Below are 24,966 nucleotides of genomic sequence, written 5' to 3'. Positions count from 1 at the left end.
AGTCAAACTAAAGTATCCCATGCGATAAAATGGTTAAATTGAAGTTTTTGTTTATAAACTTTCAATGCTGCAATTTTTTACTTTGCATCTAATTCTTCATCACTTATCCACTATTTTTTTTCTTATAAATTAAGAATGAATCTAATTTTAAATTGAATTAACTCTCATATAGATAGAACGTTTTAAAGTTTAAGATTGCATTAAACATAAATTTGAATCTACAACCCAACTTGCAATTGAAGAAGAAGAATCCAAGTATATTTTAAATTCAGGTCAAATTACAAGTTTGTTCCATTAATTTAATTAGAATCTAATAAGTCCAATTTTCAATCATGGAAAAATAGTTTCATAAAATTTAAAAACGTTTAATAAGTTTCTAAGCTTTAAGTTAAGGGAAAACGGTTTCATAAAATTTTAAAAAATATCTTTTTGGTCATTAGGTTTTGGGTTTATTTTCTATTTGGTTATTAAATTTTCAAATATTACACATTTATTTTTGAGTTTTGTTTCATTTTAGTTCATAATTTTACACTTGAGATTTAAGTTTTGTTTCAATTTTGTCTCTATGTTTCAAAATTTTACATTCTTAACCTTACTTTTTCATTAAATATTCACTCAATCATTCACGTCAATTTCTATCAATTAATTAAAAATAGATACGAAGTTAAATTTTAAATTTATTTTTAAAAGTGATAAAAATTAGTGAAACTTAATTAACACTCAACTTTTTTTTTTTTATTATTATTATTATGATTTTTAGTTTATTAACATAAATCAACACTAGAGATGGAAAATTAGTTGAATAATCGAAGTTAAAAGTATAAATCTTGAAACATAGCTACCAAATTGAAATAAAACTCAAATTTCAAGAATAAAATCGTAATATTTTGAAACTTAGGGATTAAATAAAAACTCAATAAAAAACCTCGGACAAAAAGATATTTTTTTCAACAATATATTTTAAAATGAGCAAATCTATTCTTTGTAAAATTGAATTATGGGTCTAACAAACCATACAATTTTCAATTTTAATTTGTAAATTAAAAAAAAGAAGTCAAAATGGTTAAAGATCTATTATAGTTTTTGAATAATATGAAATTTAAAAGTTCAACAACATAGGGATCTACCGAGATCAAAGGTTCCCAACATGTTAAAAAAAAATTAATAATAATAACAATAAAATAAAATAAAAAATAAAAGTCAAAATTCCTTAAAAAAAAGTTTAAATACTATTTTGATCCATAAATTTTGAATCTTATTCTATTTTAATCCCTACGCTTTTAAAAACGTCCATTATAGTCTTTAAACCTTGAAAGAGTGTTTACTTTAGTTATTGCTATTAAGACTTTGTTAACTCTTAAACATATATTTTTTTTTTATGATTGGTCAAATAAGTTGGTCATGCTAAAAAAAACCTAGAGTTTCAATTTTGGATTAGGCAGTAAAACTATTTTTTTTTTTTTTTTTATAGATCTCAAAATAAATTTTACGTCTAAGATTTTGGTCGTTCACTATTTTGTTATGTTCGCTGTCGATATTTTATTCACCTTCATCGTACTCAATACATACTAGATTGAGTTTCATCTTTAAAGAATTAACATACATAAGAACTAAAATAAACACTTTTGGTCGTTCACTAGCCACGTTCGTTGTCGATATTTTACCTCACCTTCATCGTATCCAATCTATATTAGATTGAATTTCATCTTTAAAGAATTAACATAATATTAACCCTAAGAACTAAAATAAATACTTTTTATTTTAAAAAATTTAAAGATAAAAAAAATAAAACTCAAAATTGAGGAAAAAAATAGGATTTATATATTTAAAAAAACTCATAATTTAAGATGAACTTAAAATTGAAGTTTTGGATTTTTACTGATGATCTTGTCCCTACTTCACCAATTGTCACGGTAATCTAGGCGTTGTCCTTATTTGACAGCTGAAACGTGTGGACTGTGTTGTTACTGTAATCAAAGCATTCATCCAAAATTGAAAAACATTTTGCATTGTTATAAACGGAATTAAATTTCTAAAAGTGAAAAAAAAAAAGAAAAAAAAAAGCAAAAGTGTAGTGGTTTCTAATCGACAATTCTTCACCAGAAAAGGTCAGAAATGGCTGATTCTGCAGATATAATTTAACCACACGCAGCCGCCCAATCCCAATTACTCTTCCTTCACCATTGACTGACTTCTCCAAATTTCTCAAATCTCCATAAGAAATTTAATACAGCTTATAAAACCCCAGGTTTTGCAGTTATGGAAAATCGAAAGAAGTTGACTCTCTGGACCCATCGTCTTCTTCTTCTACAACTTGTCGCCTTGCTCTAACAGTTCCATAATGAACGCGTTTCGCTTCATTCAAACAAGGGTTTTGTTGGGTCTCTGTTAATTTAGTCAATTTTTGATTTGTTTAATCGCTAAATCGAATGTGCTCCCACTAACCTGTCTACGACTACTACCCCACCAAAAGGGTCGACTTCTTCTTGCCTTCTTTCACCAGCTTTCTTTCTTTGCTTTGTTTTGCCCCTTTTTCTACTCTTATATATATTTGGCTCCATTCTTTGAGATGCAACTTCATTTTATTGCTGTTTGAGGCCGACCCATTTGACCTATCTTCTTTATTTCTTCATTCGTTTGTGTTTTCTTGCATTTGGGTTTGTGTTTTGAAGCTGAAAAATGTTGTTGGTTTATTATTTGTGTTTGAGTTTGTTGTTGGGGAAATCGTGGGCGGCTCCGGCCGGCGGTGATGGCACCACGAGGGAGCTTGATCAGACTCCAACGTGGGCTGTTGCTGGTGTTTGTGCTATTATCATCGTTATTTCGATCGCCTTGGAGAAACTTCTTCATAAAGCTGGAACGGTGGGTTTGTTTTTTCCTTTATTATCTTGATTGTGAAATTCAAAGCTTCTTGGTTAGTTCGAATTGTGTATGGTTCATCGTGTTATTGTTATTCACTAGACATTACCCAGTTGAGTTTGTCTTGTATTTGCTAGTTTTAGACTTCTTTTATGTGTTGATTTCTGGGTACTATGAGTTTTTCTGTTTGATTTTTACGTCTCATTTTGTCTGTAATGGGGATGCTTGACATTTAAAATGTTCATCTCATCAGTTTAATCTGAATTATGGATTTTTTATATCACTGTGTTCCTCTGTTTTGTTCATTTAGTGGCTAACGGAAAAGCACAAGAGAGCTCTCTTTGAAGCTCTGGAGAAAGTTAAAGCTGGTACGTTCTACAACATCTCTGAAAGTCAATTCAATTTCTGTTCTTCTGTCTTTTCAATTGTGCATTTAAATTTTGGTAGATAAGTAAACTCGAATTACGATTGATTTGTTTTTGGTTGCAGAGCTGATGATTCTGGGTTTCATTTCACTGCTCCTCACCTTTGGACAGAACTATATCATTAAAATCTGCATTCCCACAAAGGTTGCAAATACTATGTTGCCATGTGCAGCGGCCAAAGGGGACAAATCGGAGAAGGACTTGGGAGGAGCCGATGAAGGCGAACATCATCGACGACTTCTATGGTTAGAACGCAGGTTCCTTGCTGCTGCTGGTGGCGCTGTTAGTTGCAAGGAAGTAAGACCTTTATTTGGATACAACATTCTTTGACTATCTTAACTTAATTCTCTAAACTCTCAAGCATATTTTGGAAAAATTCTCAAACCAATTGTTTATTGTTTTGCAAACAGGATCATGTGCCACTTATATCTATCTCGGGATTGCATCAGTTGCACTTATTTATCTTCTTCTTAGCTGTATTTCATGTAGTATACAGTGCTATCACAATGATGCTTGGGAGGCTAAAGGTATGTAAATTATTTGTATGCTCAATGTTATGCTGTAAGGAGTGTTTTATGGTTTCAAAAGTTCTTGGTTCAAATATTAATTGTAAGGCACCTCAACTATAGTTTCTCATTAATCCAAGTTTTGGCTGTTAACCACAATGGGTAATTAAAGAGAAAATTGGTCATCTCTTTCACTATAAGTTTATTATGCTATAAAATTGGCACTCAATCTTTCTCTTTAAGAAAAACTTTGAAAATGAGATTGAGAAGAGAGTTTTTGTAATGGATTTGGGTTTTTTTTTTTTTGCCTCTGTTAGTTGTTAAAGCTACTCATGTCAATGTTTTATACATTGCTTTCATTTCTATGCACAGATTCGAGGTTGGAAGGCATGGGAGGAGGAGACCTCAACTCACAATTATGAGTTCTCAAATGGTATGTCAGTATCATTTTCTTTGAAAAAGCATTTTTTTGAATAGCCTAACTTTTGCATGTCCTGTCCCAACTTAAGTTTAATGATTTTTCTCATGGACGGATCAGCTTTTCCTCTTTGGAACTAAACTAGATGATCTTGTATCGCAGATAATGCACGATTCAGGCTTACTCACGAAACATCATTTGTGAAAGCTCACACGAGTTTTTGGACAAAACTTCCCGTCTTCTTTTATATTGTAAGTAAAGTTTCTCCCAAGCTATGCAACTGTTATTTCCTTTATTGCGAAATTTTTAATGTGGATTCACTTGGACGTGATCTGGAAACAATAATACTGAGAAATCACATTAGAACAGTAATGTGCATAGGCGATTTAATCACTAATGGTCAACAAAGTGATGCTCGTTTTTTTATGTATTTGTGGATATGGAGTGTTGGAGTGGAAGGAATCATAATCTTTCATTTAAGATATTGCATAGGAAAATAGGCAATGCACAACCACACATCCTTCCTCTATCACAAGGACGAATATGAGATTCTTTAGCCTTGATTACAAATATGGATATTTCATTACCTGTAGAGGTTTGAAACACCTAAAATATGTCAATTTGTTGCAGGGATGCTTCTTCCGACAATTTTTCAGGTCTGTTGGTAAGGCCGACTACTTGGCGTTACGTAATGGATTCATCGCTGTGAGTTTCCATTTCCCATCTACCTGCTGATCATAAACGACTTTTTTGTTCCTTTTATGATAGTGCTCAATCTGTAGGTTCATCTTGCTCCAGGAAGTAAATTTGACTTCCAAAAGTATATTAAAAGGTCTCTAGAAGATGACTTCAAAATAATTGTGGGAGTGAGGTAAAAAATGGATAAACTATTTTCTCCCCATCCAAAAGAGTACAATGTTATCATGGGTGGATCTTTTCTTCCAAATGACTGAACCTGTAGACGTCCTGATTTATTTATTTAATGTTGTTTGCAGTCCTCTGCTTTGGGCATCGTTTGTCGTCTTCTTGCTCATAAATGTTTATGGTGAGCTAATTTATCTGATTTACGCTCTTTTAAAGTCCATAATTCTGAAAGTTATTCAAATGTGGTTTATTAATGTACTATCTTCATTACAGGATGGGAAGCATTGTTTTGGACATCCTTAGTCCCTGTGATTGTAAGGAATCTTTTCTGATAGGAACACCAGTCTATGTCTAGGCTTGACTGATTATTAAGTTTTTAACTTCTATCAATGACAGATAATCCTGGCTGTTGGAACAAAGCTTCAAGGAATTATGACAAAAATGGCTCTTGAGATTACAGAAAGACATGCTGTTGTCCAAGGAATTCCTCTTGTTCAGGCATCTGATAAATATTTTTGGTTTGGCAAGCCTCAGCTGGTTCTTTACCTCATCCACTTTGCTTTATTTTCGGTAATAATGAACAAGATTCTTGGCATCTTTTTGAATCTTCTGGGAATTGGGATGATGATAAATCTCTTGTTTTGTTGGTCTTAGCTCATTCCTAGGATTTAATTAATGTTCTTGCTCTCTCCTTTTCTTTTCAAAATCTTGTTTTTGTATGTGGTATTGATGTTCAGATGTGTCTAGTCTAATTTCATCAAGCATGTTAACATTACAGTAATATAATTTTTGGAAAGTAACTTGATCCATTTTCAGAAGTATTTTTTTTAGTAGAGCTAGATTTTAACTTAGCCCTACATTCTTGGTACTAACTGATCAATTGTTGTGTTTTTGCAGAATGCATTTCAAATAACATACTTCTTCTGGATTTGGGTAATTTCTTTTCCTTTTCTTATTCAAATATTGAAGGGCTTATTTATGAACATTCTATTCTAATATTTTCTTGGGGAAAAAAAACATATCCTTATTCCCACCCCAAATTTATATATTAAAACATTCTAAAAATCTTAGAAAAATAATAAAATCTTAAAATAGTCATTCCCCTAACATCATATTGTTTTTGAAGTCTAGCTATGAATCCAAAGTGTTAAAGAAGGGAAAAAAATTGTGAGAAAACCAGTTTAGTTCTGGAAAATAAAAAATTTGAAACAAAGTCATTATCAAACAAGATATAATATTTACATGAGTTATATTAGATCATTCTTGTTGCTCAAAACGAGTTCTTTTGCTGAGCTGTAACTCGAGAAATGTCAAATGTTTGTCATGTGCAGTATTCCTTTGGGTTAAAATCCTGCTTCCATACTGATTTCAAGCTTGCAATTATAAAAGTTGGTCTTGGGTAAGCCTAACTCCTTTATATGCCACTTTATCACTTGAAGTGAACTTTTTTTCTTTTTTCTTTTTCTTTTTCTCTTTGTCTTTTTTGGGTTGAAAAGGTCTGTTTTGGATGTTTTTCCATGTTTTTCCATGTAGATATATTCTTTTCTTGCACATACTTAATTTATCATAGCGCAAGAAGAACATCGAACGGTTTAAGTTAATCGAGCTTGTATTTTGATGGTGGATTTGTAGGGTCGGTGTTCTCTGTCTTTGCAGTTATATAACTCTTCCACTCTATGCTCTTGTAACTCAGGTACAATTTCCATATTAATTTCATGCATGTGTGACAAATGAGTTTGTTGTACTTGTGATGGAGTTCTTTGGTATTAAAACTGTTTGATTAGTATAATTTTGCTGGCTTTGTGGGATATGGCTGACTCGATTGGTGGCTTTGCAGATGGGTACGCGTATGAAGAAGTCGATCTTTGACGAACAAACATCGAAGGCCCTCAAGAAGTGGCACATGGCTGTTAAGAAGCGACATGGAAAGTCCCCGACTCGAAGGTTGGGGAGTCCAAATGCATCGCCAATGCATGCATCATCTGGATACACATTGCATCGTTTCAAGACCACAGGTCACTCAAATAGATCATCCATGTATGACGAGAATGATGTATCTGATTATGAAGGTGATCCATTGTCGCCTAAAGTCGATGTTCCAAATTTTACGGTAAGAATAGATGGCACCAATGAACATCAAGCTGAAATAATTGAATCCCAGCATACAGAAAAAAGGAATGAAGACGATTTCTCATTTGCCAAGCCTGGACCTACGAAAGGACCATGAAAATTCTCTGCTTGTGATTAACCTTTGACTTGTGTATCTTTTTGAGCTGGAATATTTTTTCCAGTCTTTTCACACTTAGGAAACAGAATGTAGCTCGTGATTTGTATATTCTTGCGGTTGTTTATAAATTGTTGGATGATCATTGTTCAAAATTTTACTGGAAATTTCAATAAGCAAACTGAACATACGTTCAATATGATGAATGTTCAATGTCATAAATTCCCACCAAAACATGGATTCTAATACAACAAAAATCTGATGCCAAGTCAGTACTCTGCATTGTCGGCCTGTTTTGCGCCAACTGCGAAGAAGTCGGAGATCACCTCCAGGGGCATGCCCTTGGTCTCAGGAACTTTGAGAAAGACGAATATCCAGGAAATTATGCATATAATGGCATAGGCACCGAACACTCCGCCGAGTCCAATGGAATTGAGCATAACTGGAAGTGAATAGGTGACGATGATGTCTCCGATCCAGAATGTGAGGGAGCATATAGCAATGCAGAGACCTCGAACTCGAGTCGGAAAGATCTCGGAGCAGAGGATGTTGGGGATTGGACCAAATCCCATGACAAAGCAACAGAAGTAAGCTACAACGCTGATGGTTGAGATCGATGCATTGGCAACAGAACCCATGTCCACCATGCTACCAATGACGAGTACGATCAGTGATATTATCAGTACAGGAATGGTAGATAGCAGAAGAGACCTGCAAGAAGAAGAAAGCCCCATGGTCATATTTGAGTCACGCAGGCAACTCAAAAGCATTTTGAAGAACAATGGACTGATATTTTTGTTTACCTTCTACCAGCTACGTCCATAAGCCTCATGGCAATGCCTATGGAAGGAAGCATCAGTAATGTAGTGAGGGCACTTATAAGCAGAGATGCAGAGGTTGAACCAAGTCCCAGTTTGGACAAAAGCACAGCAACTCCTGCCTGTTCTAGAATCTGAGGTGTATAATAAAGTACACCATTTATACCCGAAAACTGCATTAACAAAAGAAAATTTTCCATGATTGGGAATGCAAAAATAATATCCAAAAAGGTTTCATTAAAAGTGAAATGGTTGTGTAGGGGATTTAAAAAACCACCTGCTGAAGAATCTGAATTCCTATCCCAACGAACAATGCTCGTTTAACTCCTGGCTCTAAGATCTCTTTCCATGATGGCCGTTTAGTGGCTTTATCAGTTGGACGCATGACTTCTGGTCCAATAGGATGACTGCCGATCCGGAGTGCAGATTGGCTGACCAGACCAGCTGCTTGAATATATTCTCCCTCTCCTTGCATTTCACCTCCAGCAACAGAAAGAGCAGATCCATGCTGATGCCCATCTGTGCCTTCTTGATGCAAGTATATTCTCTGATAACCCTCTTCTTTTTTCCCAGTTCCATCAACTCGGTCGGTTCTTTTCCACATCAGTTGCCAGCCACCACCAATTCCTGTAGCATTAACGGCCTCACCAGCAGCATTTGGTCGCATCATGATGCTGCTGCCTCTCCTTGAGACGACATCCTTGTCTATTGTGGTTGATGTCTGCCGTGAGAGCAATGGGCTCTTCAAATTCTCCTCAGATTCAGCTTCAGGATCAGATGCATCGCCATCACAATCCTTCTGGCTTTCCATATCCCAGTGCTCATCTTTCCCTTGTAGAATACAAGAGCTACTGTCAAATATCAATGCACCTTAACCAGGCACTTAAAATAGAATTTTGAGACCACTCATAGATATAATAAAAATCACATTTTTATGTGTGTGCGCTCATAAAGATCATGATGATTGATGATTATCTAACTCATCATTTCTTGCCTATTATTAATATTATACATATATCCATGGACGAACTTTATAGGTCAATTTATATGGTGAAAAGTTAGGGATTCCTAATTCGAAAACAGATCGACATTCGTATCTAGGTTATATAAAATATCTAATTCAATCATAAATATTAAAGAGAGACTTCAAGAAGGGTGAAACTTGATCCTCGTACCTTGCTGATCACCCGTCATATTATTGAACATGCTTCCAATATTTGGAAGAAGCATACTGCGCAAACTTCCTGCCTCACCAGGAACCTTCTCATGGACACTGCCAAAGAGAGTTACCACAGGATCTATCAATGGCACACTCTGGTTAATAATGCTACCATGGCGGGATGCTATGCCAATTGTACTCTGTCCAGCGACAGGTTTGGCAATATAAGACTGGCCTCCCTCAGTTCCATACAACCTGATCTGACCCTTTTCGGTACTCGATTCTCCCGTTGCTGGGCCAATTATGTACTCTTCTACTGATGTGTCTCCACTTGAACCTAGACCCTCAACCAGCAGGGCCAGCTCCCCTGCAACATCCTCCCTCCCACGAAGTCTCTGCAGAACTTTCTTGGCCTCATTCATCCGGCCTTTGCTAACAAGCCAACGTGGAGATTCAGGGAGAAACAGAATAGTCAAAGCAAGATAAATAAGAGATGGCATAAAGAGGACACCAAGCATCATTCTCCAGCTAGGTGATTTGGTTAAGGACATTCCAAAAACCATGCAATATGACACAAACATTCCAATGGAACCAGTGAACTGCGGTAGGGTATTTAACAACCCCCTAATCTCAGCTGGGGCAGTCTCAGAAATATAAACAGGAACCAAAGTAACAGCAAGTCCAACTCCAAATCCATCCAATAGCCTAGCTAATAACAGGGTATGAACATCAGGTGCCCACAACATAACAAGACCACTAGTAAAATAAAGAATCGAGGATGTTATCATCATAGGACGCCGACCCACTGAATCGGATAAAGGTCCTGAGAATGTCGTAATAACTGTAGCTCCAATGAGTGACATGGCCACAATTAGCCCTTCAGTTGTAGGATCACCTTCCAATTTGAATTCCTTCTTGATGTACATAACAGCTCCTGAAATGGCATTAGCAGATACAAAAAAAAAAAGAAAAAAAAAAGAAAAAAAAAAAAAGAAAAAGAAAATTCCTCTCACACCTAAACCTAATAAAAGAATTCAAGAGATTACACGGATTACTTATATTCTATTAATCATACCTGCAATGGTTGCATTATCCCAACCCTGCAACAGATTCCCGATTGCTGCAGCGATTGCAATGAGCACAGCTCCCCTCATCCTTACCAATGCGGTGAATTAAAATAACCCTCCTAGCCAACAAAAGCAATTGAATCAAAATTAATGGAAACACCAGGAACTAAAACAGTGGGCATGGTGACAGATTGTTAGAGAAAAAGAAAGTATGAAAAACAGAAGTACCTAAAATGAAAACGGAGACGACACGACAGAGTTGGGAGTAGAGACTAAATCGTAAAGGAGAAACCAGATGGCATTCCATGGCCATGGCCGAGGAAGGTGGTGTTGTGAGCGATTTTCCGCCATTTTTGTGAGCTCCAAATTCGCTGCAGATTCGAATTTGAAGGAGATCAAATCCCTTACAACAACAACAAGTGTACGGAAGACACAAATTCGTTTCATATTAATGGGAAAAATCTCTTCAAATATATATATATATACATATAAATACAGAAATTAAATTGCATTTAACAAAAGTACTTAAAACAATTAAACTAATTAATAAGCTAATTAGTACCTAATAGATAATAAAATCTCTCTGAGTAACATATAATTTATTTTTTCTTTTTGGATAATTGTAAACATGAAATTCCAAAATGTGAAAACTGTGATGAATTTTCTGATTTTATTTTAACCATATTTTAAAAATATTCCATTGTAAAATATATAAAAAAGTTTCAAATATTTTTAATCAATTGTACTATGTGCGAATCTATACAATATTTTCCAAGGATAGAAACTTGATCCTTACCTTGAACTAAATAATTTGATTGAGAATGTCATTTTATTTTAGTTTCTATAAATTTAGTCCGTATATTTTTTAATATATCTTAAATTTAGTCATTTGAAGTCGTTTTTCTTAATTAAAATTTGTTAAATAATAATAATTATTATCATGATTGAAAAGATATCGTGCAGATGTAATTTTAAAATTTATAGAGGAAATGTTAATCAGACTAATATGTTTTTGGAAAAGTCAACAATAAATTAATAATATAAACTATTTTTAAGCTTTATTGAAATTTTAAGGACTAAATTTAAATGTTTAAAAATATAAGGAATAAAATGAATAAAATTTCAAATATAAGAGTAAAATAATATTTAAACCAAAGTATATTATCAATGGAGATGTCCATAGGATGAGGAAGGCTTTCCCGTCTCCGTCCCCACTCCCTTATTCAATGCCCATCCTTACAAACTTCTTTGCGAAGATTAGATGGGGATTCCTAGGAAAATTTGCGAGGATCGAGTTCCATGTGGGAAAAATTTTTTCATTCACATTTTTAAAATCTATTCATTTTATAAAATTTTATATATTAAATGAGTCATTTTAGATATTATAAATCTAAACTTTTTACTTAAATATTACAACATTTAAGTCTTAAATGTTATAAAATTTGAAATATTGAAATATATATATATGTGGAAATATATAAACAAAACATTCGGATGAAAATTAGAAATAAGTATTTTAAAATAACTAATTAAAAAATTTAATAAAAATAAGTTCACTATAAATTTTTAATAAACTACCGTGAGTTTAAATTCCCAATATGTAAGTTCAAATATATATATATAGTTACGAGAAAATAATACATATATAAGAAAACAATATGTATGTATATTATATAAGAAAAAATATATATATGCAAAGACGGGGATAGGAACAAAGTTAGCGAATGTAGTCTTCGTTTCTATTCCCATTTAGTCAACGGAGAGAAATATCTCTCCGCTCCCTTCTCTATTCAATCAGAGATTTTGTACCTTTTTTGGGACAGATCCTCACAAATCTCGATTATATAGAATGAGTATACATCTCTAATTATCGATACAAATGTTATAATGTAGAAGTTAAATTGTATCTCATCTATTGGAAATAAAATAATTATTAAATAACAAGCGATAAGAATGAGTTTATTACCAAGAAAAAAACAAAAAGAAAGTAAATTTGTGTAAGGAATGGGAGAGGTGAAGTGGAGCGAGGACAAATCATTTTACAAAACAATTTCATAATCGTTGTGATTTTTTATAATTATGTTTATTTTCTTGTAATTTAATTTTTTTTTTATCATGATTTCATCTTTCATAACTAAATATTTAAAATTTTTAGCAAAAAATTTTAAAGCATTTTTTTTTTCAAAACTATGTTTTTTTTGTCATGTTTGACAACCATTTGGTTTTATTTTATTTTTAAAAATTAAGCCAATAGACGCCACTTCTACTTCCAAATTTCTTCATTTGTTATTAATTTTTTTTATTAATGGCTTAAAAAGCCAAACCAAAATTTGAAAACTAAAAAAAAGTAAGTTTTAAAAACTTAATTTTATTTTTGGAATTTGGGTAAGAATTCAAACATTATATTTAGTAAAGATGCGAACTATTGGAAGAAGTAGAGAGAAAACATGCTTAATTTTTAAGAACAAAAAGCGAAGGTCTTTTTAGTAACAAATTTTTTTAATTAAACTTATGGACACTACTTTCACCTCTAAATTTCTTGATCTTTCAAAAAGTTTTTGTTTTTAGAATTTGGTTGAGAATTTGACCATGGTACTTAAAAAAGATACAAATCTTTATAAAAAAAATGTTGATAAAACAAGCTTAATTTAAAAAAATAAAAGTAAAAACAAAAAACTAAATGATTATTAAACGTGACTGAAATGATTATGAAATAGGACCTAAATACTTATCAAACAAGATCTAAAACTTCCTGCTCATTTATTTAATTCCTATAGTACTCATGTCATATATATATATATATAAATAAGTACTCTATGTCATATCTTAATTTTATTATGGTTAATCAACTTTCATAGTCACATTTACTTATATCATTGATGGATTCCACCTCTGAATATTTGATTCCAAATCTTTGTAAATATTCTTTGCTAATTGGAACTCATTTCTAAATTTGATACCAAACTCAACCCATTAAAATTAAAACACAAGTTGACATAACCTTAAAAAAAATGATATATTTTAAATGGAGAATAAATAATAATCATAAATAAATAAATAATTTTTTTTTAGAGGAAAAAAAAACTTGAATTGTTGGGGAAGGCCATATTCCATCCTTTTTATTGCTATTTTGTGTAAATCAAATTAATGTTCATTCATTCTGCTCTATTTGAAGTTGTAAACTTTGCTCACTAAAACCCAAGTGGAAAGTATATATCAGTATCTTCCTTTCCCCAACCATTTACAACCTGAATTATATATTCATCACAATAAAATTCCTAAAAATACAAAATTCACAAAGAATGCTAAAATTACAGAGAGAAAGAAAGGGAAGGAATCCTCTATGGTGTGATGCAGAATAAGTTACATTTTGACAACCAATCCCCAATTTGATGCACAGTTGACTCATTACATGAAGACCGGCTTGGCATGTGATTCCTCATAATCCTGTAAACACCATTAACAGATCTCTTTAAGCTTCCTTGACATTTCCTTTTAAGTTTATTTTCAATTCAAATTCATGGGATTTCCTCAAAATTTCTTCTTTTTGTTCTAATTCAGAATAAAGAAACATCAGAATCATACATAACAATGCCTTTTCAAGTTTCAACTTACTTGTATGGAACCTATGGCTTCTTCTTGTCCACAATGGTGAAAATGATTAAGCCCTCAGATTGTTTATTGGATCATCCTGCCTTTGGTTTGAACTTGAACTGCATGAGTTAAACATATGCCACCACCTCCTCTTTCTCTGCCTAACTGGTTCTGATCTGACATTTTTATTCTCATGTAGATCAATCATGTATTGAACAACAGCCTGAGATATTGGTGACAGTAAAAGCAATGAATTAGTTGGACAATTTGGGGGGATCATGTAAACAGTTTGTTAGAAGAGAACGGCGTGTAGAGTTCGTTACCTGTGCGCCGTTTTCAAATATCTGTCTTGGGGGTACTTCAAAAGGATTCTCTTCTGCTCGGAGGACTCGAAGGCGAGTCAGCATTCTGAAGGAATCAGGAAGAAACCGTATCTGGTTATTGCTAATATTCAGTTCTTCAAGCATTTCTAGGTTCCCGATCGACTTTGGCAAATATTGCAGATCAGCAAAGTTGTTTCCGATGTTCATCTTGACAAGGTTGGTGGCAAAACACAAGCTCTCTGGCACAGATTCAAGCTCATTGAAACTTACATCAAGCTCCCTCAGATTGGTAAGAGAAGCCATGGTTGTTGGCAATTGTTTGATGTTATTGTAACGCACAGACAAAATCTCTAGAGTCTCAATCTTTCCCACAGCTTCAGGCAGCGCTTTAAGCCGGTTATAATCAGCAGTCAGCTCGCGAAGAGACGAACAACGACCAATCGTATGAGGGATCTCCTCAATATTATTAGTCTCCAAATTCAATTTTCTCAACTTCACAAGATTACCAATGGATTCAGGAAGTGAAGTGAGCATATTTGAACTGAGATCAATCTCCTCAAGATGAATCAGCTTCCCAAAAGAAACAGGCAGAGATACTAATTGGTTTCCCCTGAGGTCCAAATAGACCAAACTGGTGAGATCTGTGAAAGAGCTTGGAAGTTCACTGATCTTGTTGGCATGCAAATCCAATTTCTCCAATTGGGAAAGAGCTCCAATGGCTTCTGGCAGAGTTGCAAGACGATTCTCAGATAAATCTAAAGAAACCAAACTAGTCAACTTCCCTATAGACTCGGGCAGCCATTCTACTTGGTTCATCAGCTTGTTTCTTAGATCAAGAACTCTACTTCCTTTCTTTGCTTTCTCAATAACACTAACGAGTGCCATCAAATTATACTTTTCACCATTTTCACCTATGCATACAAAAGACTTCTTGTTAAAATAAAATTTTGGAAGAATGGAAAAATGGAGCTTCATTCAATCAAACCAGAAAATGAGACTACCCACCTGAGGAAGTTGCAAGTTTTAAGGATGGATCTTTTATAAGGGGTGAAGAAGAAACGCCTGGCCTAGCTCCAAATCCATCCATATAAGACGCTGACTTGCCTTTTGGGATATAACTGTCATCTCTAGAGAATAATTGAGTGGTGGATTTTGTAGGTCCTTTCTCAGAATTGTACAATAAACTTGAAGGGGCTGTGGTTGAAGTACTGACACTCCCAGACACTGAAGGAACGGCTGAGCTTCTATTCAAACTAGTGGTAGAAGCTGAATAGGAAGAAGAAGAGACGGCATTGGGAGTTTGTACAGAGGTTGAAGAAGAAGTAGAAACACACTTTGAAGCTCTTTGAAGCAATTCGTCGAACAGGTAATGGACATCTTCAATCTCCAGCAATTTCAATGCTTCCCACTTATCTTCTTTGCTTTTGAAGGCGATGAAATTTCTCTGCATCTCGAGCAAGATCTGGAAAAGCTCTTCTGGGACTTCTTGATTCTTCGTTTGTCTTTCAATGGCTTCGAGTTTCATTTGGACTTCTTTATCTACATTGCTAATTAGAACCTTAGCCCCTTCAACTTCTTCAATTCCAGGTCTGAGAGGCAAAGATCTGTGGAGTTTCATAATCTCATCCACCACTTCTTGTGTTGTTTTAGGAGAAATCGACACCTCCATTTTCTCTCTAATTCAATCCAATCTCTAAAACACCGACAAACACCCAAAATTAAACACCCATTCAAGAGTTGAAAAAAACTATTCAGATTTTTTTCTCTCTCGTTCTTCTTTCTTTTGACTGAACCAACGAAAAAAAAAAGGCTTAGATCCACAAACAAGAAACACAAATTGACCTACTGAACAAAAAAAAAGAAGTTATTTCAGTTTCCAAAGAAATTAAATGAAGCCACCCGTTCCTCACTACAGCAAAAACTGCAATTACACACTAGTAACAAAAAGCAGCATCAGGAACAAGAACAACAGAACAAGAACAGCAACACAAAAAAGAACAAAAACCCACCAAGATTAAGAAAAAAGAAAGAACCCCAGTACTTAAAGCTTCAAAATTAGGGGAAGAACTTCGGAAAATGGGGGAAAACAAACAACCCCACTTGAAATTCAACAGAAAAAAGAGCAAATAAATGGAAATGGGTAATGGGGGAAAGAGAAAAGGCGAAGAATACAGCGAAATTGAGATGGGTTTTGGAAGAGAAAAACGAGCGCCAACAGAAAATACATATGGATTGTGATTGAGAAATGAGAATGGTTCGATTGAATATATATTCATAGATACCTTTCAAATTGGATTCAGTTTGAGGGTGGGCTTACAATGTTTTACATTACAAATACAGCTATTTCCATGCTGCCCTCTGCCCCCCGTTGTTTAACCGTTTGTTCTTCTGGCATTCTTTTATTTATCCTCTATATATTTAGTATGTACATAAATATATCTATTTGATGGTGATTTTTGTACAATTGATGAGATTGGCCATGGAGTATATAGGATACGGTAATGTTTAACTTGAAAGTGATGGGAAAGGACAAAGTTAATAAGATTATAAAATTGCAATTATTTTTTTTTCTTTTCTTTAGGCTAAGATTTTGAATAGAAGTTTATTTATCTTTTGATGATGGTGTGAAGAGAAGTAAAGATAGAGTTGACTAAAGTGTTGGACATTGATGATTTGGTTCAAACTTTAATGTTATGATTAAATAAATATTTAGTTAGTTTTCATAGTGAAGTTTGTTAGGGGTGTTTGACTCAATAATATGAGTTGAGTTGAGTTAAGTTGATAAAATATATCAACTCAATGTTTGGTCCATCGACTTTGTTGGTGAGGTTGAGTTAGTATATTTTACCAACTCAGTTCAACTTACTCCAACTCTCCCTTCTTCCAATGTTTTTCAATGGCTCCACCTATCAGTCACTGTCAGCGACTATCACAGTCACATTTCGGGAACCAACTCTGGCCTCCGACAACTACCCCCAATGACAACTCTGAGGACCAATTTCGAGCTTCGACAATCACCTTTGATGACAACTTCGACGACAAACTCCGATGACCACCTTCGTGCGACCAATTTCGAGCTCCGACAACCACCTCTAATGACAACTCTGGTGACCCAACTCTGATGACCACCTTCATGCAACCAACTTTAACGACCAATTTTAGACTCCGGAAACCACCTCTGACAAAGAAGTCTGATGACCAGCTTCGACAAACCACCTTCATAGGTTCTGACAATCACCTCTGACTACAAACTCCGATAAAATAACCTCCGATGACCACTTTCGAGTGAGCAACTCCGATGACCAACACCGAGCTTCGACAACTATCTCTAATGAGAAACTCTAGCAACCAACTCCTATACCACCTTTATGCGACCAACTTCAAGCTTCGACAACCACTTCTGAGTATAAGCTCCAGCAAAAATCATCTTCGATAACCACTTCTAACTATTATAAGACCGATGATCGTTAGAGTATATTATGAGATTGTTGATTAAATAGTATTTTGTCAACATTAAGTGTAATAATTATACGTAGAAATTTGTAAAATATATTTTTATTTAATTGAATTCACATATCAAATGATAGTTAAGAATATTTGGAGAAATATGTATGCAGTTGAAAGTATGTAACATATAACAAAAAGCCAGTGGAGATTTTTTTTTTTTTTTTGGGAACATTTTCTAGCAAGAATTAGTAAAAAAGTGGAGATTTGTTCTATGATGATCCTCCAAATTTGGAGGAATTGAAAGTAAAATTGTTGAATAAATGTGGTGGCATTCTATTGGCGGTTAAGATGATGGAGGAGATTCAATTAAAAAGAATTTCATGACAGAGTAAAAATACAGAGCAACTATAGAAAGAAGAAGAAAAAAAGATGATAAAATTCATAGAGAAAAATTAGGAATCAAAACTTTCGATTTCTCTTTGGTTTCTTATTTTATTTAATCATATTTCTGCAAGAAATGTACTAGGTTAATTGTTATTCACTACCAAAGAAAAAATGAAAGAAAGAAAGAAAGAAAGAAAATAAAAAAAGTTTCAAAACAAAATAGCAATCATAAAAGCAAATTATTATCTACATTTACCAATGGTTTAAAAAGCTAAGCCAAAATTTGAAAACTAAAAAATGTAGACTCTGTTTGATAACCATTTTATTTTTGAAAATTAAGTTTATGGACACTACTTCTACCTTCAAATTTCTTCCTTTATTATCGATTTTTTACCAATAGTTTAAAAAACCTAGCCAAATTTTGAGAACTAAAAAGAGTAACTTTCAAAAAGTTGTTTTTGTTTTTTTAAATTTGGCAAAGAATTCAACCATTGTAGTTAAGAAAAATGTAAATTATTGTAAGAAATGTAGATGAAATAGGCTTAATTTTCAAAAACAAAAACAATAAATGAAATGATTACCAAACGGGGTCTTAAAATTAAAAAAAACTGCACTAGAGACTCCAAACATATGAACTCAACTTTGCACCCCAAACACAGACATATAAACTCCACGGATATATGAACTTTAAACATCATATCTCAACTCAATGCCTCAAACAATCCCTTAGGAACTATGACAATAATGTTGAAATCGTTGGATCAAGTATTTTCTATCTTGATTCTTGAGCTCTATTCCTAGATATGTTGTTAGAGTAGGCTTATGATACATACTCCCATACGTACGTACACTCTTTGTGATGTTTACAAATTAGGTAAACTTATTAATTAAGACCTTTTGGTAACTATTTTGTTTTTGAAAATTAAGCTTATTTCATCCACATTTCTTACAATAATTTACATATTTCTTAAATATAATGATTAAATTCTTAGCCAAGTTCCAAACGTAAAAACAACTTTTTGAAAGCTATTTTTTTTTTTTGTTCTCAAAATTTTACTTGATTTTTTAAACCATTAGTAAAAAGTAGAAAACACATAAAAAAATATAGAGGCAGAAATAGTGTTCATAGACTTAATTGAAAAAAAAAAAAATTATCAAATGGGGCCTAAATTGGTAGTTTTGGATAATCCACCACTAGAGTAGAAAGACCCATTTGATCCTAACTCAACAGATAAGACATTAGTTATTATCCAATTGTTAATGATTCAATCCTAAAAAAACAAACTAAAGTAATAAGGAGAAAGATTTAAATTCTAAATACTAATTAAGAATAATCCTAAATTCAGATAGATGAAACCGTGGATAATTCATAACAACGGGGGGCGGAGAATAATTTTGCTAAATTCAAAATAAGAATATATAAATTTAGACACATTTTATTAGCTGAGTCTATCATTAGTGGATCACGGCGAATCTTACATACTTCATAATCTTAATATATTTTTTAACTTTGTGTTTAATAGATTCTAATCCTTTAATATTGTGATTTACTTACTTCATTTTTTTAAAAAAAATATCAATCTACCATATATAAAATTAAAAGTTCGAAATCTTATTAAATCGTAGGTATGTGAATTTTAAAAAAGACATCAACTAGGTCAAAAATCTACTAAACACAAAATTGAAATTTAAGTAACTAAATACTATTAAATTTGATGAATCTATTAACTACAAAATTGAAAGTTTAGAGATCTATTACATTTTTAAGCTTAAAAAATATAGTTGATGCAAAATAAAAAATCTAGGGACGTATTAGACTTTTTAAAATATAGGGACCTAATACAAAATTGAAAGTTAAAAAATTTATTAGATAACGCTGCTTTAAAAGTTTATGAACTTATAATTAATCTTAGACCAAATAGACTTTTTGAATTAATTATCATTAATAAGTCACGATCAACGTCATATATTTTACTATCTAAATTGTTTCTCCTACTAATCACATGAATAGGTAAAAGAAAATTACTTTTGGTTTTAATGAATAGGGATGAGATGTGATGGGGAGCTTGGTGAGCAATGAAGGAAAAGAGGTCCATTGATGAAGAGTTTAAGCTTTTCCTCTTCAAAGTTGTGTATTGAGTTAGGAAAATTATTTAATGTGGCCATCACATTACACTTAATATCTTATATATAGGTAGTTGGATGCATAGTAAAGTAATATATTTTAAAGATATTTTGAGAAAAACTTTATTTTATAAGTGTATCAATTTATACTCTTCTTCAAATTAGATTGAAAAATATCGTGCAAGACATTTATTTTTTTTCCTTTTGAACTAAACTTTTAAATTGTTACGAACTTCCATTAAAAGTATATTTCAAAACCATCAATACATCATTTCTTACGTGTGTATATTTTTTTCCAATTTGGATTTAACAAAATTAATTATTAGAATTATCCACGGATAATTTTTGAAGAAATCTTAATTAAGAGTCTAATGATTTGTTTATAAAAGTTTAGAGATATAATTGATAAAATTACCATTCATGTTTATCAAAATAGGGCCTAATGAAAATTTTGAATTGACGCTGGAGGTTAAATTAATACGGATAATTTCGGTATAATACTGAAGTGTAATTGTTATGTTTACAAAAAGGAATATAAGTGTGCATACATTAAAAAAAGAGAAATTCTTTTGAATAAAAAAATCCAAAAAATATTTACATTTTTTTTTTAAAAAAAACAAAAGTGATGTAGTATAAATATTTGTAAATATTTTGTTATATTTAAAAAGGTCTCTATTAAGAAAATTTTTAAAAATAGAAAGAAAGAAAAAATATTTACATAAAATAGTAAAATTTTAATTTTTTTTATAAAAGAAAATTGAAATCTATCAATATCTATCGATGTTTTTTTTTTTTTTTTTTTCGCTATTTTTATAAATAGTTTGAAAATTTATTTTATCATTGAAATTTTTTTCAAATTACTACACAAATATATGGTAAGAAATAGAGGTCTGAAAATTGAGGGTGTAAATTAATTATCACTAGGATTAATTTGGAATAATAACATTTATTGTTGAGTTGGGATGAGACCGTGAGGGTGATGTAACAGTGTCACAGGCGTTGCTAATTGGTTTGTCACGGATGAAGTCTGAAAGCTCTATTCTTTTCTTCTTCCTTCCTTTACCAACACTCACACATCGCTGTTCTCAAATAACAACAAAAGCTGTCTTCATGTGCCAATGTTTATTAGACTAATTACCATTTCAATTTAAAGACTCATCTAGTTTAACCTTTATTTATTTATTTATTTATTTCACTTTTATTGTTTTGTAGAGTTTTTTTTTTTTTTTTTTTTTTTTTTTTTTTTTTTTAATACGAAACTATCTTCCTTGTTTATTTATTAATTATTATTGTTTATTTTAAAAAACCTCGACCGATATAAAAACTAAAAGTAATAATCGTTTTTAATAGAAATACTGTTTAAAATATTTTTAAATATAATAAAATATCAGTCTATCTGTGATAAATATTGATACACTGATAGATCAACATCTATTAGTGATCGATAATAGATGTCTATCAGTATCTATCATTCTCTGTCATTGATAAACAGTGATATTTTGTTATTTTTGTAAATATTTTGGTTCATTTTTTTATATTTAAAAATAATCTTTCCAAATATATGTATGGATTGTTTTCAAAATTTAGTTTTGATTTTGGATGAATTTTCAAAAAGTCAAAAAAAAAAAAAAATCTAAAGAAAAAAAGGCCAAAAAACCAAGCACCTAGTTATTGATTTTCTTCCGGTGATAATCAGTTCAAAAAATGGTCTTTGAACAAATTTTCTACATTTAAGCCACGTTTATCACTAAAGTAATAAATAAATGGTAATGTAAAAAGTGGGTCTCATTTGATAATTTTTATTATTATTTACTTGTGTTATGCATCTATATTGACACGTGGGACACACTTCCAAATATATAATAAAAAATTGATAAGTCGAGTATACTCAATCTAATTGCGTTTGAAAATTACAGAACAATCTTATTACATTTGCGATTTAGGCTCATGACAATTGACCCTCAATAAAGTTCTATTACGATTATACCAATTTTCTTTATGGTTTGGTAAACATAACCTTAACGTACAACAATTTAGTTCTTAAACATTTAATATTGAAGTCATCTAAACTTTATTAAAAAAATTTTTTTGACAATATATGGGGTGGAGGATTGAACCTCTAACTTCGAGGTTGATGATACAAACATTATATCAATTTAGCTAGACTTATTTTGGTATCTAAGGTTGAAGTTGATTACATAATAATGAAGTAAAAATTTGTAATATTTAATGCTTGCTTTTTTTTTTTTTTTTTTTTTTTTTTTTTTTAGTACAATAGAATGAGAGATTCAAACAACACACTTTTGATCGCTAGCACATACGATAAGTAAGTTGCTATATTCATTCGGCTACAATGATTCTTTTTATGCAATAACATTTTGTTACAAATTATTTTAAAGTGGAAGAACAACATTGTTACATACAAAGTTCATAGATTAAATTTTGAGCCAAAGTAAACAGAGTTCAACTAATATACGAGTGCGTTAATAACCACAAGATATGTAATTCGAGTCTCCCTACCTCAATTTATATTTTAAAAAAAATCATGATTTTTTAACTACACACATCAAGAAAAATAATTAATATTTTTATTGTGACTAATTATAAACTGGGCTAAAGTCATGGACTCATTAGTAAGTTATTGGGCAATGGTGTCTTAATGTCCCAAACTTTTCAAAATGTTACATATTAAAAAATAAATAAATAAAAACATAAAATTCTAAATTTTCCTTTTGAAAATATAGTTTTTAGGGACAAAAAAGTCCTAAAGTAAATAATCTTTTTTTGTTTGTTTGTTTGTTTTTATATAACAAAAGAAAGCTTTTATTTATCGAATCTTTTCCCTAAACAGCCATCTCATGCATGGTCAAAAATTGAAGATCCTTTGTTGAATCCATTGGAAGGATGTTCTAATTAATAATAGAATTATTCCTAAATTAATACTTTTAAATAGGCCCCTTCATGTTCATTTTTGTCCCTTAACCCATGTTAATTTAAATATGATTGAAATATAATCTCAAATTTAATATCAATCTTTAAATTATTATTTTAATCATTACATATTTCTTTCAATCTAGTCAATTCCTTAAAAAAGCCAACATCAACATATCTGATAATTTAATTCGCACAAACTATATATCTTGAGATTTGAGATTCGATCTTTTACTTTATATATTGTAAAAAAAAATCCTACAATTATATTGATCTAAATAAAATATATTACCGAGGAAAAAACCTCTATTAAAGAAAAAATATGAAAACAATTGCTCTTAAAATTTTTTTAATGATGATTATTAATAATTAATATGCACTACTTTATCAAACACTTTGACCCATGAGTACTAAGCAACTATCTCAGATTAGAAAAATTATATATAAAACAAATTTCAAAAACCTTTTTCGTAATTAATTTATTTTGCTAAATTTTCATAATTGAAAAACTTAGTACAAAAAAATTTAAGCGTAAAACTTTTCTCCTCCCACTAAAAGTCTCGAATTTCTGTCAGATATTTCAGAAAGTTATAAAATTCAGATTTAAAAATAAAAATATAGTATTTATTTTAAATGATAAAACAATTAAAAAATATTTTCAAATATAACAAAATATCATTGTTTATAAGTAACTATCAATAACATTTTACTATATAGTATTTATTTCTATCAGATATCTCAAATTTCTGTCAGATATTTCATAAAGTTATAAAATTCATAGTATTTATTTTAAATGGTGAAACTATTAAAAATATAGCAAAATATAGCAAAATATCATTGCTTATAAAGTAATTATCAATAACATTTTACTAGACTTGTTTTTCTTATTTGAAAATAACCTAAAAGATTACAATGGTTGTTTTTTAAACATTAATTTAAGCTAATAACATATAGATATTTTTTTAAAAAATAAACTAAATTAGTAAATACATTTTTTACACGTTTTAAATATGTATGTTTATAATTTATATTAATAACATTTTATTACTCGTATTTCAAATATTTTTTTACAATATAATTGAGCTATTAAGTTTTGAAGAGTAGTTGTCCTATATTTATTTAAGGAAGTGGTGACTTCCCAATACTATGTTTCTAATAATCCTAATGTTTCACTTTTAAGTTTGGTATACATTTTTAAGCTTGATTTACTTAGTTATGTAAGTAGTATAATGTTTTGAAAGAATGTTTTCTTTGTAATTGGAGTTGGGAAGAGATTTTCTATATGATTTAAATAAAATTTTTACATAGTAAAAATTACCTGGTCTGTGGTTTTTTTTTTTGTTTGTTTGATTTGAGTTTTTCTACACTAATTCTTATATTTTTTTCAATAACAAAATTTCATTATTTTCCTTCTTAATCATATAGTAATAGTGAGATATTTTTCAACAGTAACTATTAATTCATCGCTTATGTCTATGTCAAATGGATGAAAATGTGAGAATATCGACTGAAGGCCATGTTTACTCTAGGAGAAACATAATAAATTCAATGGTAATGTGAAAAGTGTGTCTCATTTGATTATGATTTGGTGTTGTTTACTTGTGTTCCATACCAATACTGACGTTTGGGGCCCACTTCCAAATATGTAATAAAAAGCTCAAATTAATTGACGAACAAAGGTGCTCAATCCAATTGTATTTGAAAATTATGTTGATATCGTTATTGTTATTGTTACTATTATAACATGAGAATTATGAATTTATCGCATTTATTGTTACTATTTGATCATGAACGGTAATAATAACCATAAATGTGACAGAGTC

General features: G+C 31.3%; 3 protein-coding genes across 8 annotated transcripts; 1 reads left to right on the top strand and 2 right to left on the bottom strand.

Moving 5' to 3' along the window:
* The first annotated feature begins 2,111 nt into the window (after nt 1-2,111).
* LOC120073328 (MLO-like protein 10) lies at nt 2,112-7,495 on the top strand. The gene is made up of 15 exons (XM_039026106.1): nt 2,112-2,862; nt 3,170-3,227; nt 3,349-3,581; nt 3,695-3,811; nt 4,163-4,223; nt 4,371-4,459; nt 4,839-4,913; nt 4,991-5,079; nt 5,204-5,253; nt 5,346-5,386; nt 5,469-5,642; nt 5,970-6,005; nt 6,404-6,471; nt 6,705-6,765; nt 6,910-7,495. The coding sequence occupies exons 1-15, from the start codon at nt 2,680-2,682 to the stop codon at nt 7,297-7,299; spliced, it is 1,725 nt and encodes a 574-aa protein (XP_038882034.1). The 5' UTR covers nt 2,112-2,679; the 3' UTR covers nt 7,300-7,495.
* On the bottom strand, nt 7,442-10,792 carry LOC120073326 (monosaccharide-sensing protein 2-like). 2 transcript variants are annotated; one of them, XM_039026098.1, is made up of 6 exons: nt 10,569-10,792; nt 10,349-10,459; nt 9,290-10,207; nt 8,392-8,945; nt 8,100-8,287; nt 7,442-8,007 (listed from the first exon to the last, which is right to left on the bottom strand). In XM_039026098.1, exons 2-6 carry the CDS (start codon nt 10,425-10,427, stop codon nt 7,566-7,568), a joined length of 2,181 nt encoding a protein of 726 aa, XP_038882026.1. In that variant the 5' UTR covers nt 10,428-10,459; nt 10,569-10,792; the 3' UTR covers nt 7,442-7,565. The 2 variants fall into 2 exon arrangements, with proteins under 2 accessions (XP_038882026.1, XP_038882027.1); XM_039026099.1 differs by having other exon boundaries at nt 10,349-10,456.
* A 2,638-nt stretch (nt 10,793-13,430) lies between these two features.
* On the bottom strand, nt 13,431-16,696 carry LOC120073327 (plant intracellular Ras-group-related LRR protein 4-like). 5 transcript variants are annotated; one of them, XM_039026105.1, is made up of 5 exons: nt 16,267-16,696; nt 15,263-15,950; nt 14,258-15,168; nt 13,956-14,157; nt 13,431-13,787 (listed from the first exon to the last, which is right to left on the bottom strand). In XM_039026105.1, exons 2-4 carry the CDS (start codon nt 15,924-15,926, stop codon nt 14,002-14,004), a joined length of 1,731 nt encoding a protein of 576 aa, XP_038882033.1. In that variant the 5' UTR covers nt 15,927-15,950; nt 16,267-16,696; the 3' UTR covers nt 13,431-13,787; nt 13,956-14,001. The 5 variants fall into 5 exon arrangements, with proteins under 5 accessions (XP_038882033.1, XP_038882031.1, XP_038882030.1 ...); XM_039026103.1 differs by having other exon boundaries at nt 15,263-16,044; nt 16,540-16,696; XM_039026102.1 differs by having other exon boundaries at nt 15,263-16,044; nt 16,267-16,695.
* Between the last annotated feature and the right edge of the window lie 8,270 nt (nt 16,697-24,966).

This window comes from Benincasa hispida, chromosome 3 (genome assembly GCF_009727055.1).
Source record: "Benincasa hispida cultivar B227 chromosome 3, ASM972705v1, whole genome shotgun sequence".
In the NCBI taxonomy this organism is placed as follows: domain Eukaryota; kingdom Viridiplantae; phylum Streptophyta; class Magnoliopsida; order Cucurbitales; family Cucurbitaceae; genus Benincasa; species Benincasa hispida.
Note: the sequence above shows the minus strand (reverse complement) of the source record. Positions and strands in the feature narration are given on the sequence as shown.